The following is a 17,716-nucleotide window of genomic DNA, read 5'->3' as shown; positions in this document are numbered from 1 at the left end:
ATGGATAAGAAAGCTGTGGTACATATACACAATGGAGTATTACTCAGCCATTAAAAAGAATACATTTGAATCAGTTCTAATGAGGTGGATGAATCTGGAGCCTATTATACAGAGTGAAGTAAGCCAGAAGGACAAACACCAATACAGTATACTAACGCATATATATGGAATTTAGAAAGATGGTAACGATAACCCTGTATACGAGACAGCAAAAGAGACACTGATGTATAGAACAGGCTTATGGACTCTGTGGGAGAGGGAGAGGGTGGGAAGATTTGGGAGAATGGCATTGAAACATGTGAAATGTCATGTATGAAACGAGATGCCAGTCCAGGTTCAATGCACGATGCTGGATGCTTGGGGCTGGTGCACTGGGACGACCCAGAGGGATGGTATGGGGAGGGAGGAGGGAGGAGGGTTCAGGATGGGGAACACATGTATAATTTTTTTTTAATTAAAATTGAATAAAAAAAAAAAAAGAAAAAAAGAACATTCCTCAACCTTGTAATCAAACTTCACCACGGTGGTTCCTAGACATCTTTGATTATGAAGACTATATAAAACTAAGATAAGAGTTTTGAACATATTAAGTATTTCAGAGAAGTAAAGCTCTTTGAGCACCTCTCCCTCCCCCAAACAGCAAAGGAAATTAATCGCTTAATTTTTAAAAAGCTAGTTCATTAAATTTAGTACGTTAACTTCAACAGCATTTTTTTTTTTTTTTTTTTTGCGCTGCACATTCGTTTAAAACTCTATCATGGCCAAGCCTAGCAAAGTGTAACCTAAGCTTATCGCAAATTCCTTATGTTTATGGCCCATGCAATCTGATTCACAACCTGGGCTTTCCAAACCAAGCTAGTGGACACCTAGAATTCCTCCCACGTCTGCCTGTGAAAATGGAGAACCTCAGAACCTCGAATTCTCATCAGCCATTTCTTACTTTGTTATTAGCTACTTCTGTATCTCTTTCATCTCAGTTACAGAGTAACAACTTGCAGACCAAACATTCGCCCGCCCACCTTGCCTTGTGCGGTCTCAACTATTCTGCCAAGTTACGGGCTGCACTGATCCCACTTTACAGATGAGAACAGCGACGTATCCTAGGTCATCCAACTCCAGAGAGCCCAAAACTGACATTTCAGCCTGGGTCTGAGTCCAGAGTCAACAATCAAGCCATTTATTCCTTCTCAGGGCCTACTAAAAGTGCCAGGTGGGCTTCCCAGGTAGCTAAAACGGTAAAGCATCCTCCTGCAATGCAGGAGACCCGGGTTTGATCCCTGTGTTGGGAAGATCCCCTGGAGGAGGGAATGGCAACCCACTCCAGTATTCTTGCCTGGAAAATCCCATGGACAGAGGAGCCTGGCGGGCTGTAGTCCATGGGGTCACAAAAGAGTCGGACACGACATAGCGACTCACACACACATGCGTAGTGGTGGGCTCTGGGGCCGGATCAAAGCATTTGGCTTTGATCCTGGTTCTTAAACCAGGGAGTACGTTTGCCTCTAGAACCGGGCGCCCTGCAGGCCCCCGGGTGTAGGGACAGCGTCCCAGACCTCCGCGCCTCCGTCCCACCCGAATGCGCGAGAGCGGCGGAGATGGGGCGGGCGATACCGGTCAGGGTGGCGGGGGCGAGTTCCGGCGCCTTTCCGGGCCTCAGACTTCGCACTTATTTACAGGAGGGATCAGAGGACCCTTGGCGGCTCTACACAGTGGGCACTGCTGGCCCGAATGCGGGGGAGAAGGATGCCACAGAGCACTGCCAGAGGGTGCGGCAGGGCTGACCGGATGTAAAGAAAAGGGGGGCGAGAGAGAAGAGGGAAAGGAGTGGGGGGCCAACAGGCGCCAACTGCGTGCGCGGCGCAAGCGCGTCCGGGGCCGGCCCCGCTGTGGGGGGAGCCGGGTCTCCAGTCTCAAGGTCCGAGCGCCGCTGCTGACTCGCAGGCCCAGCCGCGAAGGGCGAGCGGTCCCGCTCTCCCGCCGCCGCGCCCCGCGTCGCCCCACTGTTTTCCCCGCCCAGTACTCACCACTCTATTGTCCCGCTTCCCCATGGTGCCGGACTGAGAGCTCAGCCAGCCCTCAGCGGAGAGACCAGGCCAGCGCGGCTAACGAAAAGGCCCCGAAGCAGGTCCCTCGGCCAAGTCCCCACCCCATTGAGAGAGCGGTGCCTCGCGGACCCAGCGGCCGCGGTAGCCCACAGCGCCACCTATCGCCTCGGAGGAGAGGAGGGCGCCCGCGGTCACTTGCGGTTCCCAGGGGTCGCATGGGGATTCCTGTCCTTTGCCACTCACCCAGTACAGCAGCATGGGAGAAGGAAGTGGCAACTCACTCTAGTGTTCTTGCCTGGAGAATCCCAGGGATGGGGAAGCCTGTTTGCTGCCGTCTATGGGGTCGCGCAGAGTCGGACACGACTGAAGCGACTTAGCAGCAGCAGCAGTTCAGCAGCATGGCCCAGGCAGCTGCTTTCTGTTTGGCCTTGGATGGTTTTTCTTTCTGCCATTCCTGATGTACTGAAATCCTCATTCCAGAGGATACAATGATTATTCCAAGGCCTGTTGTGTTCCACTATTATTCCACTATGCCTGTGTGCTTGGCATAGTGCGGATGCTGGGTATAGATAAAGTGAGGGCTAGGACGGAGGTAGTCCCTCAGAATCCATCAAGTGGTGGCGGAGAAGCCAGTGTTCTCATAGATATTGCTAAAGACATTGCCTTTTAAGTTCAATCCCGTTCATCTATCCCTCATGTATCCATTTCACACTAATTTTTTAACACCTGTGCTTGTGCTTAGTCGCTCAGTTGTGTCCTACTCTTTGTGACCCCATAGACTGCAGCCTGCCAGGCTCCTCCGTCCGTGGGATTCTCCAGGCAAGAATACTGGAGTGGGCTGCCATGCCCTCCTCCAGGGGATCTTCCCGACCCAAGAATCGAACCCAGGTCTCCCGCACTGAAGGAGGATTTTTTTTTTTTTTTACCGTTTGAGCCACCAGGAAAGCCCTTTGAACACCTGCTTGGTGTAATTCTCAGAGTGACTGGAAGCTGGATACGAGCAAGACACAAAGATGAGATTAAGACACAAGTGCTCCCTTCAAAGGGCCTGTTTATAAGCTAGTTAGGGAGACAGATAAACGCAGGGTCAACTTTACTACATGGCATGCCGTAATAATGTCAGTAAAACACTAAAACTTCAAGGGAGGTGTTCCGGGGCTTCAGAGAAGGTGCCATTACATTCATGTAGAATTAATAGATCTGGATAAACCTGGATCCATCTCAGCACAACATCATTAGACATTGAAAATCAACTTGGATCTTTTGTAGACTCTTGGAAAACGTCAAAATGGGCTTATATTCAGATATAAGAAAACTCCTTAAAACCATCTTCCCAGTTTGTCTCCCCCTCCTTCCCTTTCTCGTGCTGTATCATACAACAAACGATGACAGCTCCCGTTCTCTCAGAACTTTCCCAGACTCTCAAATGCAGCCACTGGGGGTTCTGTTCCATACTGAAAGCTCATTCTCCTTAGTAACACCACTTTACTTCTTGCTGTAAATTGGGTCTCCAAGATTTCATTTCTCCTCCTCCTCCTCCCTTAGCCCTGACTTAAGCTCGGGATCCTCTTAGCAAGGATAGGCTTCTCTGTCTGTCTGAACAAGACAAAGTTTGTTTTCATGGCTTAACGATAGTCTTTTTTCATATCCCAGGAACTTTACAGATATTAACCCTGTCACAAGGATCTTTTTCTTTTCTTCAGCAAGTTTTATCGTTTCAGCTCCATGTTAGGTCCGTGATCCATTCTGAATTGTTTTTCATGGTGTAAAGTAAGGGTCAAGCTTCATTTTCTTTTACCCATATGGGTAACCAGTTTCTCCGGAACCATTTGGTGGAAAGATTATCCTTTCTTCATTGAATTAACATATTAGTTTGCTAGGGCTGTTACAAATACGACTTCCTGGGGCCCATCACTGTCCCTAAAGAACTGGGAGTTGTAAACTGGGCTCACAGTCCAGAGAAAAATCAGTGGCAGGGGCCTATTGCGCTTTTAATGGACTGAGGTTCTAAGTAGCTAAACAGACACAGAGATAACTAACTAGCTTAAAGTCTTTTGTAAACCACTTTGAAAAAAATGGTCCAGCTAAACCTGGTTGTGGATGCCTGTGGTTTGTGGAAACAGGTAATTATGACTGATCTCTTAGTAAACAGCAAACCTTCCATTTCTTAATAAAGATCAAATTCCTAACTCTCTGTATCATCCCCTCTGAATATTCTGTGTAGATCCTAAAAATGTAGATGCAATTTAGGGCCTGTTAAAAAGTTAGAAGTCTTAATGAGAGCTCCCAAGGAATTCTGGAGGACTAATGTTAAAATACCTGATATTGGACACAAAGACGGGAATATAAGTATCAGACAGCGACTACAGTCCCACTTTTGCTTTGCCCGTAGCATCTCAGGAGCTGCTACATCTATCGCTCTGATCTAGTATGTAAGTCAAACAAAAATGGGCACACATTAGCAGAAATTGTCTCCCTCTTTAAAATCCTTCCGCGGTTCCAAACTCCTTTACATGGCATATTAAGCTCTTCTGGACCTCACTCCGCTCCCCCTTACAGTTTTAAATCATTGAGTCATGGCCTATCAGTGGAGTTATATGAAGTGAATTTAGTGGCTTTCCACCAGTATTTTCTTCTTATTGTGGAGGATCATAAGAAAACCTGTGTGGGACACACAGTATCATTTTGTGGAATGTTTCCAGCGCGTGTCTGTGTGTGTATACGTGTGTGAGTGCACACCAGCCATACTCTTCCATTATATTTCTTTCCATAGGTTATGATCCAAAAGCTTAAAAGCCACCGCTCCAGGTGCAGCCTCACCAATCTCCTGCCTTTTCCCATCTGCTATTTCGTAAATGCAGGCCACTGCAGACACAAAATATTTCTCCTTGCGTGACTGACCAGCATTAACTTTTATTGTCAGTCCACTCAGGCACCATTTCTGCTTCCCAGGTGACTTGGTGGTAAAGAATCTGCCTGCCAATGCAGGAAATGTAGGTTTGATTCCTGGTCTGGGAAGATTCTCTGCAGGAGGAAATGGCAACCCACTTCAGTGTTTTTGCCTGGAAAATTCCATGGACAGAGGAGCCTGGCGGGCTACAGTCCATGGGGTTGCAGAGCTGGACAGGTCTGAGCGCACACGCACGCAGGTGCAAGCAACATTTCCAATGTGAAATATTTGTTCCTCCCCAGGTTATCAGCAGTTGGTTACACAAACCTTTTTCATAGTCTCAGTCTGGAAGTTTCAGAAAGGACTGCTCATGCTTTACTTATTTTTGGGTCTTCAGTGATTACCACAGTCGACTAGTAAGAGCTTACTAAGTATGTGTTATGGAAATTTTAAGTTCAATGAGTAGCTACTTTTTTCACATTTGAAGCCTAAAAAGGAGCCTCTTAAAAATTTGAAACATATTCGGCTAAAACTTCCAATTATGTTACCTTACTCACAAGGATTACATTTACATTTAAGCAAAAAGAAAAATAACTAGAATAATAATTCATCTCCCAGAAAGCAGGTCAAAATTGCTGTTTTTATTATTTTTATTTGCTACCAAGAGTTTTATTGTAAGAAATACAAAAGATATGACAAATATACAAACTATTGTCTCTTTTTGCCTCAATTCAGCTTGTGCATAAGTGAAAACAATGAACTGGACAATGACATTTCAACACCAATTCTTAAAAAACAATGAATTCCATTACCTGACAATAAATACCTAAATTTGCATTCTAGCACCCAGTAAGACATCCAGTTTCCAAAGGATTCTTGATCTGTAACCCTCTGAATTTTCTGACACATTCCATCGCTTCAGTCACCACTGGTAGTTCCTCTCCAAACAAGTCTTAAGAGTAAGAGCTAGGAGACCTAACTTTGCCCTCAGCAACCCAGGTCATCATGCACCACTTACTTGAGCTCATTTGGAACAGATTGCTAGCAACGGGGGTATTTAATGTAAGTTTTGGTGGTCCTTGGATTCCATATCTCACATGACACAAATACCTACTTTTCTATTTTCCTCTTCCGGAAGGAAGAGTCTAGTTAAACTGACCTATATTTTCATCTAGCTAAAAGGAAGGAAGCAAAATCACTCAGCTCAGGGCACTAGGAGGAGGGTAATTTTACAGATTGGCTTTCTCTTTTTTTTCCTTTTCTTTCTTTTCTGTTTTTTTTTTTTTTGCCTCAGGAGGGCTTTCTACGAGGTTGGCCTATAGAGTGAGACGGCTCTTTCCATTCTCCTGTCTACACCCAAGGTCATTTCTCTTTGAGGGCTAAGTGACCTGGGTATGTAGGCAGGCCCCTGCTTTTGGAGAGGTGCGCTGCACCCACACCTGGGGAGAGCACAGGGCTTGTGGACCCTGTGAGGAAGGCCACCCCGGTGAGCCTGCCTGACCAGTGTGGGAACTCTCCATCTTGTGGATAGAGAGAAGAGTGGAAGTCATATCTACCACAAAGCCACCTGCCAACATTCGTGTAAAACTGTGTCCCTGGCAGTGAGTTTCTGCACTGCTTCTCTGACCTGCTGAACCCAAAGCACCGAAACAGAGCATTCTGTAGCAACATGAGCAAACGGAATGAGAGTTGTTTTGCACCTTTAAGGAACATGCACCCTTATACGTCTGTACCTGATACTAAAATAGCAGAATGAGTTTCAAGTATGAAGAAATACAGTGAAAGGACAGCCTGTAGATGGACAGAAAACAGCAGCCTGGAATGTGCTTTATATTCTTGGGTTAGTTTTTCTATTTGCACCACAGCAGAAACGGAATGCTCTGTAGAATGACTGGGTTTAAAAATCAAGATCCATGCGAAGAGGCTAGAAGGCATTTGTGATTGGTGTCCTGACTGTTCTCTGTGTTCAGCACCGGGAACTTTCTCTTGAGAACTATGGCCATAGGGATGGTGGCCAAGCCTGAACAGGCATACCTAGGATGCTTAAAGCATCTCTCGTCACGTCCCTGACCCCAAAGTACAGCAGAGGAGGATGAGGGGCAGCAGATGGATAGGTCAGGAAGGGGGCAGGGAGCACTTCCGAGGGAGCGAGGAAAGGATACAGAGGCTGGTGGAGCCTCTGTTCTCCTGGGCTGGCGCACACAGCCTCAGTTAGTATCTGACATGCGCATGTGCAATCCCCACATCTCCAGAACCGTGATTTCAAACACAGAAACCAACAAGTCAGAAGCCCTAATTAAGATTTTCTTCTACTTTAAAAACATCTTCTATTATAAAAATAAGTAAAAAAAAAAAAAAAAAGCAAACAATAACTCCCTGGCTGCAACAGCCTTGCTGAAATCTAAAAGAAACTTTTAACTAGGCCCTATAGGAGTGCAGAAACACCAATACATTTTAAGGTGAAAACGTGCTTTTTTTTTTTTTTTTTAACACATCTCAGAAATGATAAGCCTATAAAATCCTCTAGTCCTACTCTGCACTCTATGGGAACCGACATTGTGCTTTTCTTAACACATACTGCTCTTCTATACAAAACACTTGCCTTGTAACCCTCAGGTCAAAACTTAAAATAGCAGACATGCAACACGCTTTTGATGTGTTAGGGACTGTTGGTGGTTAAGATCCCATTGTTGACAACGTACCCGCAGCCCTTCTTTGCTTCAGTGACCAGACTGCAGTGCTTCTCTACAAAACCACCTTGCTTGAAGCACACAACCTTGGACTTCTCCCATCTGGCACGTTCTGGAAGCCTCATGGCACAGGTTGGCAGTTCTGCTTCTACAGAAAACTCACACACTGGTCTCCTTTCAACAGGGCTACCTGTTCCCCCTACTGTACCCAACACCTACGAGGGCACAGATCTAGTTGGGGGGGGAGGTGCTTCTTCTCTCTGCCAGCTAAGCGGAAGCGCCAACCAGGCATCTGTCTCTACCTGCCATCTATTATGATGACCACTTGGCACAGTTTCTAACTGAAGGCCTTATTTGATGCTTTGCTATCCGCAGTTTTAATTTTTGCTGTATTTCACACCATAATATATGCATACTTGACAAGAGAACAACTACAAAGTCCTTTGCTTTAATTCCTTTACACACTTATAAAACACCTAGACACAAAAAATACTATCTCTATAGACTTAAATTCTACTAATCATGTTAAAATGCATGCAGCTTACTTGGGGGCTTAGTCTTAATTTTAATTTTCTTAGTTCCATCAAGACCATGATAATGAGCATTAAATGCAAATCCTAATGCAGTCTGCCTTCTGTTGCACTTTCACAGGCCTAGTGTGACTGAAATAAATAATATACATGAACAATAATAGAAATAATTTATGCAAATGTAGAACAACTTGGAATAAAAATTTCCCACCGTGTTAAGTGCTGATCCTAGGAGTAGCTGATGCTATTCATTCCATGTGCTAACTAACAGACTTATCACTGGTCATAGAAAAATAAAATGAATACAAAGTAAGTTAAGGAATTAAAATATTCCCGTATACATTTCTTGCAATCACAGGACCAAAATGGCAAGATATACAATATACTTGGTGGGGGCAGAGGGTTCAAGATATGTATTACTGCTGGGATCTATTTTCCTTATCCAGAGACTTCAAGGTCAAATTCAGAGTTGCTGGTGATCACACAAATATTGCTAGTTAATACATATTATTGCATTTAATAAAACTTAAGATTAGAAACTTTCAAGTAAGGGTATGAAGGGTCTCTTCAGGACTGTAACCTAAGCACTTCAATGGGTTTGGCTAGAAACCACAGAGTTAGAAATGATATAACTTGTGGCTTTACGCTTGCTGATTAGTGCTACAATCATAGTTCTTTACAGCATTATGCAGTTATGTGTCCCCTTTAAGAAAAACTACATTTGACAACCCAAACTCCTTAAATAGGGAAGGGGTTGTTTGACAAAACAATTCACATCAAAGGTTCCTCTAAACAGAAGAGTCTCCTTCCTACATAACATAATTTGCTCACATACCTTTATTTACCTGACAAAGAAAAAGGAGAAAGAAAAAGTTTGAAACTAAAGAGTTAGGAGCTTTTGCCAACCGAGGATGAAGCAGAAAATAAGTTTTCCAAACAAAACTTTTCCAGGCATATCTTTTGCCATCATATATGTAGAATGATAGAAAATAAAAAAATAAAAAAATCTTTCCCGTAATTATACATCTTCTTTTAGGAAGAAAAAAAAAAAAACAAAAGCAGAGCTTAGAGCTTGAGAGATGCCTGGTAGATAGCTTGATAGAGTAGCATCTCTTTATACCCGAACTTTCGGAGAATTGTGTTGTACTTATTTATGCACAGAAGACATCGTTTGCCTCTAGGGACATTTTACTTCCTAAGACTGCAGAACAGATGCCTCTGAGACAGCAGCAGGGCACACGGACCTCGGACAGTATCCTGCCAGGTCTGTACATCAACATCAGGTACGAATAGGTGAGCGGTGGGCGGGTCTCGGTCAGCCCCGCCCACTGACACTCTACGGCCAAAGGGGCGGGGCGACGGTGCAGCGCACGGGAAGGCTTTTTCGGTGGGAGGGAGGTTTTGAACAGAAGTAAATAGGGTTCAGACTGGCCCAAATGATAACAGACTGGAGGTTTGAATTCGGCCTTCCACTGAGGGACTTAAACTGGAATCTTCTTCAATGGGATTTTAAGAAGATGGACAGGCCGAAGATTTGACAGCACCTAATGGGTGTCGTATTTTGATTCAGTATAAATTACTGAGACTAGCCAGCTGGCTGCTCCGGAGAAAAGTGAAGCAGGGACTATGGAGTTTCTGCCACTCAGGAGGAATTAACGGCCTTCCGCTGGGTTCTGCTAAGGGAAGGCTGGAAAAATAATGTAATTTCCTTCCTTCTAAATTTCAGTGACACTACGGAAGAAAATGACTTCTCAAATTGACTAAAATCATCAGGTGGATAATGGTGTCTGAGCAGATCTGTGAGTTAAAACAAAAGTCTATGAAAACATATATTTTTATAACATGAAGTTGCCAAGGAACTTCACAAATGGAGATATCACTTAATGTAGATATACTCCTAAGTTATTAGCTCTTAGGCTTAAAGAAAATGTTTAAAAATTAGAATATCTTGTGAATTTACACTTGTGACTATACAAATTTGCAGGTCTTTTAGTATTTTAGGGCTCTGTTTCAGCATAGCAGATCTTTGAAAAAATAATTTGGTCTATTTAGTAGCTGATGTGTCACTTAAACAGTGTCTTCATCTGATTTTTTTAGTTAGGGTTTTTAAATTGGATGGTGTAATGGCCACCAGGGCAATGGGAAAGCAGCTGACATGGGATATACATATTGTGCCTGACGCCTCTGGAGGAGTCTTACACTCCTAACAACACTATCCTATTCACAGATGAGTGTTGCCTGTTGAGTAATAAGCCTGTCCAACTTTCTAATTTCTGGACGTGGAAATGTGAGGTAATGAGTTACCTCAAAAAATGTTTCATGAACAAATTAACAACTAGGCTTTCATCATACACTTAAATAATCAAAATGGGTGTCTTATGCATCCTCAAGAACAATGTACTTGCAGACAACTGTTCAGAACTTAGCTGACAGTTAAAATATCTAAGTTATAGAACATTGTGAGGACTATGAATCATCCTGAAAAACAAGTGCTAGGCAAAAGTTAAACATATGCAGAAAAATAAAGTTAGAGGCGTCACTCAGATTCCATACCCCCCTTCAAAGTGCCACCTTGTGGAATATACTAGAATAAAACAAGAAAGGCCATCCCTTAGGACAATGTGAATTTAAAAACAGACATGTGAAAGAAAAATCACTTCCCTTTCCTAACATTTTGACTTCAAATTGCTGTGCTAGTATTTAACTAGATAGTTGGAAACAAAACTGTGTTTATTTTCAGGAGAGTCTTGTTATATTCTCAAAGGCCAGAGCACCAGTTATTAAGAAAACATAAAATATATTGATGGATGTCCATCCTTTTATCTCAATTAACTCTCAGGGAATGCTAAGAAATAGAACACATTTAAAAAGCTGGCTTGCACTTCATTTAAAAAACAAAAACAACTGAGGAAAACATTGAAAAATCAGACCCCTCCTCTTTCTCCATTTTTTGTTGTTAACAAAGGTCAAAAGATGGATAAGGCCAAAGGAATATTTTTGGTTTATTTTCTGAAAAAGGACAAACTAGAAATGCTTGAGATATAGGTGTGTAATAAAACCAGGTTGAAAATTACATTGAGAAAAAAGTGGAAATACTATCTGCTTATGCCTTTGAGGGAGACACCACTGCCAGTTATCTGGGGACTTGCTTGGCAGGTTTATGGGAGCCTGAAGTTTTTCCACTGTAGGGAAGGAACATGTAATTATCTTCCTCATCATGTGTCTGTATGTACTGAACGCACATGATAAACGGTTTAGGTTTCACAAGTTTTCAAAAATCTTGGTGGCATAGGAAACACGTACCTTTACAAAATTTATTGTTTTTAACAACGAACTTTTCAGGCTTGCACAAGAGTAGCTTCACGTGGCTGCTTCTTCCCATGAAATGTGGAAGGAATAGGGGTGGTTTAGCTTGCTTAGCTCAACCTTTGAAATGATAACTGTTTGGAATGGCTTTTCCATAATATTTGTTTTTGACCATATCACGTTCATAGCCGCCAGGTGACTTTAAATAAAATACACGTAACTTTGAAACTATCCTTCTTTGAATACCTTCATTTTCTCCAGAATTTCCTCTAGCCACTGCCTAGTATCTTCTGGTTTTTAAAAAATTTAGAAATAATCGCATCTTTATTTTTATAAACACACTATTTTATGTCTTTAAGCATTCTTTTGAATTCTATCAATATCTGGAATATATAATATTCAATTACTTCCGTTCCAAGAAATTGCACTAACACAATTAAGTAACTACAGTGGCTTTATTAACTTTCAACATTATTCTTTCCTACACCTACCTGTGCAACATTGGCCTGTTTTTGGAAAATGAGACACTCTCATGTGCTTATCATAAAAATTATAGTAAAGTCACTTAAAAAGAGAAGCAATTCTTTAGAGAAGAATTTTGGTATGTTTATGATATTAGGAAGCATACATGATTTAATTTCTATGAAGGAATAAGAATTGTCATTACTGACTTTTATAGGTACCCCTGTTTAAGAGAAGTAGCCATAGTTAGTTAAAAACTCAATTTAAATCCACTATTTAAGACTCAAAAGTTTGGTCATATTTAAGTTTTTTTCTCACCAGGATGGGTAGTATCACATTCTGGAGTCATATCATAAATTTCTCCATTAAAAGATCTGTGCTTTATTTAAGATAGTAACATCCCATGCATTCTGAAATTTTCATTTTTACTCAAAATGAAGAGGCTGAGAATCAGGTGAATATTTTGAACTATTTTTAGTATAAGTCACCTGAGGCTAAGTGAAAAGTCAGTCATTCAAAATGTGTGTTTCCTGAGAGAAAAGCATGAGAACACAGGGGGCTAAAATGGCCTGGAGCTTTCTTCCAAAACAGGTTCTCCGCTCCTTGAGTTTCCATCCACTTCAAAGGGGGAGGCCAAGTGGGAGGCTCCAGCGCACTGGGTTCTGACAAGCTCTTGGGGATTGTGCTTTTAAGATTATAAGGGTACAGCCTTATTACCTTTGCCAGGTGAGAGCTTATGATGCTTAAATGGACTCTTTACATGTAGGTTGTTACAAGTCCACCCTGGCACAGCAGTTCCCCATGCGTGGGCCACTAGATCGAAATACACAGAAACGATCGGGCAAATATTCTTGTCCCAATCCTAGTAAGAAATTCAAATGTGATTTCAAGTCTGTCATCCTGTTTCTTAGTGCTATAAGCGGCTTCAGTGTAACCCTGGAGCAATATGACCTTTTCAGCTAATCACTGCCTAGCTTTTGGCAAAGACGTCTGAAACCATATGTCACAGAAGAATAAGCCGCATTCAGTAAGCTTGTGTTCTGCTCTATGATTCAAAGTGCCCTAATGGCAAAGGTGCATGTGTGGGATCTGTGTCTCAGAAGTGGTGAGCCGGATGTGAGAGACAGAAAACAAAAAAGTAATCACTCAAGTGCAACAGCCACCAGGATGGAGGAGCTGGGGACAGACTCTTTAACGAGTTCACAGAGGACGAAAAGCCCTCTCACTCTGCCTCTCACAGGGTAATTTGGCAAGTATCTAAATGTTCGTGCTTGAAGTTTTCTTTATAAACGCCACCAATAAATGAATCAGGAGCATATGTTGGAAATAAAAATTGAACTTTCTACGTGTTTAAAATGCTAAAGAATGCTGAAAAATTCCAGTTTAGAACAGCTGCATTTTTCTTGAGTGAATTTATGAAAAATTTTTGCAAAAGCCAAAACCCAAGTTATGTTCACTCTAACCATGGATACTCACTGAAAAACTCCTGATGGATCAGTGCAGTGTTTTAAAATTCAATTTCCAGGCCCCTGGTCTTTATTATTTTGACCCCCAAAGGAAAGGCAGAACTCATTTATCTGTGGTCCCCCCCACTTATCTGGAGGGACCACAAGTACATTTGCCTCGAATGTTCTGGGTCCATTATATCTCAAGCATTTACAGTGATGACAAAACATAATCGATGCTGTCACAGGGAAGACTGGAAAAAGCATTCGTATGGCCCATCTCCTCATTCATAGCTTGCTTTAGCAAAAATTTTCCTGCTCTTAAAGTTATTGAATTAGAACAATATTAAACAATACATATATATTAGAAAAGAATGGGTCCCGACCCAGAAATCTCTCAAAGAGAAAAGTCTCCTAATTTTTCTCTTGTTCAAGATAGTCGTATACAATATTACGTAATGGAGAACTCGGAAAGGCCTGATTATGCATGAACAGCATATAGAGCATTTCCTTCTGAGAGAAGCAACGTCCATTCTTTGAAGACCCTAATGCTAAACATGGCCTAACTGTTGCATACACGCGAAACATGAATTGGAAAGCCAAGGGAGCTAAAACTTACCAAAGGATACTTCATCTCTGTGTCTTCTGGTTACTAGAGCCAACTGAGCACTACCTACGCAGACGGCAGAGATGGCATGGGATATAAAGTACTGCAGAGAAAAACGGCAAGAGGAACGGTAAAGCTGTTCACAACGCCCAGGTCAGGCTGGCTCTGCAGGGAGCGGGGAATGTGCGTAGGGCACTAGAAGCAAGCACAGCCTGGTGGATGGAGAATAGGTAATTTTACAGAGTAAATACACATTCCTAAAAAATAGTTCAGGACGTTCCCTCAGATACTACACTGACAATATAGTCTATAACAATGCAAAACACTAAGGAACACTTTAAAGCAATCTACATCTCAGTGATGGAGAAGAACCAGTCTCCTGCTCACTGCCTAGGTAACAACAGTAAACGCCAGGAAGAGTGCAGTAGGGGGAGAACACATGAGATTCTGTTAGGATCGTGGAATTGGAGCCAAAAGCCATCATCGGAATCAAACTACTGATGAAAGGTTCATTGAAGAAAGAAAGGAGGAGATGCATGAGAACAGCCTGCGCGGTCGGTCATGAACTGTGTAAGGCTAGTGGAATACATTAGACACGCTGAGGGACAGATAAAGATGTACACTTTGCAAATCAGGCAGTGCACTGCAGGAGTACAGTGTAAAAGGTGGAGGAGAACTTACATGGCATTCCTGCCTCTAGTCAGAGAACTATCCTCCCAACTCAAAAAGCAAACAGTTCCTGAAAATTCCTAAAATCAAAACCAAAACAAAGTAACAACAAAAACCAAAAAAAGAAATAAATTCCAAACCAGGAAATAAAGGCTTTCTCTACTTTTTTTTTTGACAATTTTACCTTGCTGAGGTACACTCCCTAAATCTACAGCAAGCTTATAAGGGTATTCTTTAAAAGAAACAATCAAGCATACTATACAGGTTAAAATGACAAGGAGTAAATGCAGCTTTTTGAAGAGTAAATAGAACATGTGCTTTCAGAAACAGGTTTCTTAAAAGATACTAGAATTATTTTTTCTTTTTGTTGTGTGTATAAAACTTCACCTAGATGGTGAACCCTTTACTACTAGTGAATTGACTGCTTTTGACCAGAAAAGAAATGCTAAGGACACAGGCTCAATTTTCTAATTTGAGAAGCCCATTTTGGTGGATCTCCTTTAGTCAACAGACACCTGTTATTTAGCGGTCACTTTTGAGTCTTTAAAATTTAACTCTTCTTCTTGTTTACAGAAAGTAACACTTTTTAAGAGACCAAGAATCACACACACGCGCGCATGCACACACACTCCCTCAGAAGTACCAGATCAGGCCCCAGCAGCTACAGAGAGATCACATGTACAATCTCACTCAGCTGTGCCCAGGTTGCTCACTTCACACTGGCAGCATTCAAGATCAGAAAAAAAATGAAACGGCAGCACAATGGGTCAGCAGCTTCTCTTCTGGAATTTTTCCAGGTTCTTGAAACAAACAGACAAACAAACAAACGAATGGACATAAAGCTGCAATCACTCTTGCATTGATTTCAAAACAGTAAACGAGGTGGTTTCCTCGGAGAAGCAGAGCCCATCCGGAAGACAGCAGCTAGAAGGTCTCCAGCCAGTGATCCTCAACAGCTCTGCAAGGCTTCCTCGGGGGACCCCTCAGCCACCAAGGAGGTTCTCCGGATGATCAGCTCAAGGCAGGTTAAGCGGTATTCATTTCCGAGCTGTTCTGGCTGGGCGGCAGGTGGGAATCCAGGTTTTCCTTGCGCCTCTCCAGATCGTGGAAGTATGGGTGAGACAGGGCACTGTATGCTGATATTCTTTTGGCTGGATTAAATGTCAAGCACTTCTGTGATGGAGAAAAAATAACAGTGACATAAAACTCGTCCATGTGCTTACATAGTTATGTATCTATTCACTGTCATGTATTATGAGGAGGGCTTGGCAACCCACTCCAGTATTCCTGACTGGAGAACCCCATGGACAGAGGAGTCTGGCAGGCTACAGGCCCCAGCGTCTCAGAGGGTCGGGCACAACTGAAGCAACCTAGCATGCATAATGAGAATGGATATCTACTTTCAGGGACACTAAATACAACGACGTAGAGAGCACTCATCTTATGTTGTTGTGGAGTTGATAAGTTGTGTCCAACTCTGCGACCCATGGACTGTAGCACACCAGGCTTCCCTGTCCTTCACTATCTCCTGGAGCTTGCTCAGATTCATGTCCATTGAGTCGGTGATGCTATCCAACCATTTCATCCTCTGCTGCCCTCTTCTCCTTTTGCTTCAAAAGGCAACACCTTTTGGGTTGCTTGTGGACTGTTAGCTACCCAGATTTCTCTCCAACTCAATCATATTATTATTACAGCATGTGGTGGTGGTGGTGTAGTTGCTAAGTTCTGTGTGACTCTGTGTGACTGTAGCCCGCCAAGCTCCTCAGTCCATGGGATTTCCTGGGAAGGATACTGGAGTGGGTTGCCATTCCCTTCTCCAGGGGATCTTCTCAACCCAGGGATGGGGATCTTCCTGAACCAGGGATTGAACCCAGGTCTCCTGCTTGGCAGCCAGATTCTTTACCACTGAGCCACCTGGGAAGCCCTTATTACAGTATACATATAACCTAAGTTAGGGAAGTGATTTTTCTGATGCTAGCAAACTTGGTGCCATAGTCAGTCTTCACCCTGACTTTTCACTCTGCTCAAGTTTTATCCATGAGCGGGAAATGGAAAGGGGTTGCCTTGTTCAGGTGTAAGGCTAATTACTGAACACAGGGCCAGTGGAGGGGGCAACAAGTAAGGGCTGAACCTAGACCCTGATTATCCCGATCCACTAGCAAGTCATGTACCCCACCCTAGGGCTGTGCTTTCCTTCTAATTCATGTCAAGGTGCCATAGGGGCTAGCAGTGGCCGTACAGGGAGACCATTACATTCAATTCAAGTCACTAAACCCTATTTCAGGCTGCTGACCAAGTGCAAGTAGAAGGTGAAAGGAGGAAAGCAGCTATCTGTCTTCCTAAGCTGCTAGTACACAATCAATTAGTTATTAACATTCCTCTAATTTCAGTTCCATTTGCACTCCAATCCCAGGCAATCCTGTTCTTCAGATCCTCCTCCTCTCCTTCTAGCAACTCCTCCAGCATGCCCAGCAGGTGGTCAGCACTAACTAGCGATGAGTAACACCCCACCTGTCCACACCACCGCCCCAGGAGCTCCCAGGAGCAGAGAAGCTATGCCAGCTCCTCCATCCTTGTGGCAGTGTCCGCTGAAGTGGGCTGGGGTCTGAAATGCCTCTGAATTTCAGTCTTCCACGTCAGTGGTCCTCAATGTTTTTGGCACCAGGGACTGGTTTCGTGGAAGACAGTTTTTCCATGGACGGGGGTGGGGTGGGATGGTTTGGGGACAATTCAAGGGAATTACATTTATGGTGCACTTTATTTTTAATCTTGGAGAAGGAAATGGCAATCCACTCCAGCACTCTTGCCTGGAAAACCCCATGGATGGAGGAGCCTGATAGGCTACAGTCCATGGGGTCACAAAGAGTTGGACATGACTGAGTGACTTCACTTTCACTTTATTTTTAATCTAATGCTACCATTGATCTGACAGCAGGTACTGGTCCGTGGCCCAGAGGCTGGGGACCCCTGCTGTATGTAATCTAGCTTTAACATCATCACAATTATGTAGACCTCTTCCATTTAATCTGAGCCCTTGAGTCTTTCACAGTCCTGATTGGATTAGCGACTCCT

The 17,716-nt window shown here is 43.1% G+C and overlaps 2 protein-coding genes across 4 annotated transcripts in view; both read right to left on the bottom strand.

Moving 5' to 3' along the window:
* The window catches only part of FAM133B (family with sequence similarity 133, member B), a 28,803-nt gene extending 26,674 nt beyond the window's left edge, over positions 1-2,129 (bottom strand). Inside the window, exon 1 of the mRNA XM_010839787.1 lies at positions 2,025-2,129. Coding sequence (XP_010838089.1) covers positions 2,025-2,048 — 24 coding nt within the window. The 5' untranslated portion in view covers positions 2,049-2,129. The remainder of the gene's footprint in view (positions 1-2,024) is intronic.
* Positions 2,130-5,556: 3,427 nt separating this feature from the next.
* The window catches only part of CDK6 (cyclin-dependent kinase 6), a 261,972-nt gene continuing 249,812 nt past the window's right edge, over positions 5,557-17,716 (bottom strand). For all 3 annotated transcript variants that reach the window (XM_010839786.1, XM_010839784.1, XM_010839785.1), the window contains exon 8: positions 5,557-15,817. In XM_010839786.1, coding sequence (XP_010838088.1) covers positions 15,671-15,817 — 147 coding nt within the window. In that variant the 3' untranslated portion in view covers positions 5,557-15,670. The remainder of the gene's footprint in view (positions 15,818-17,716) is intronic.

Source organism: Bison bison, unplaced genomic scaffold, assembly GCF_000754665.1.
Source record: "Bison bison bison isolate TAMUID 2011002044 unplaced genomic scaffold, Bison_UMD1.0 scf7180017864134, whole genome shotgun sequence".
Taxonomy (NCBI): Eukaryota; Metazoa; Chordata; class Mammalia; order Artiodactyla; family Bovidae; genus Bison; species Bison bison.
The sequence above is the reverse complement of the archived record's forward strand: the minus strand, read 5'-3'. Positions and strand labels throughout refer to the sequence as shown.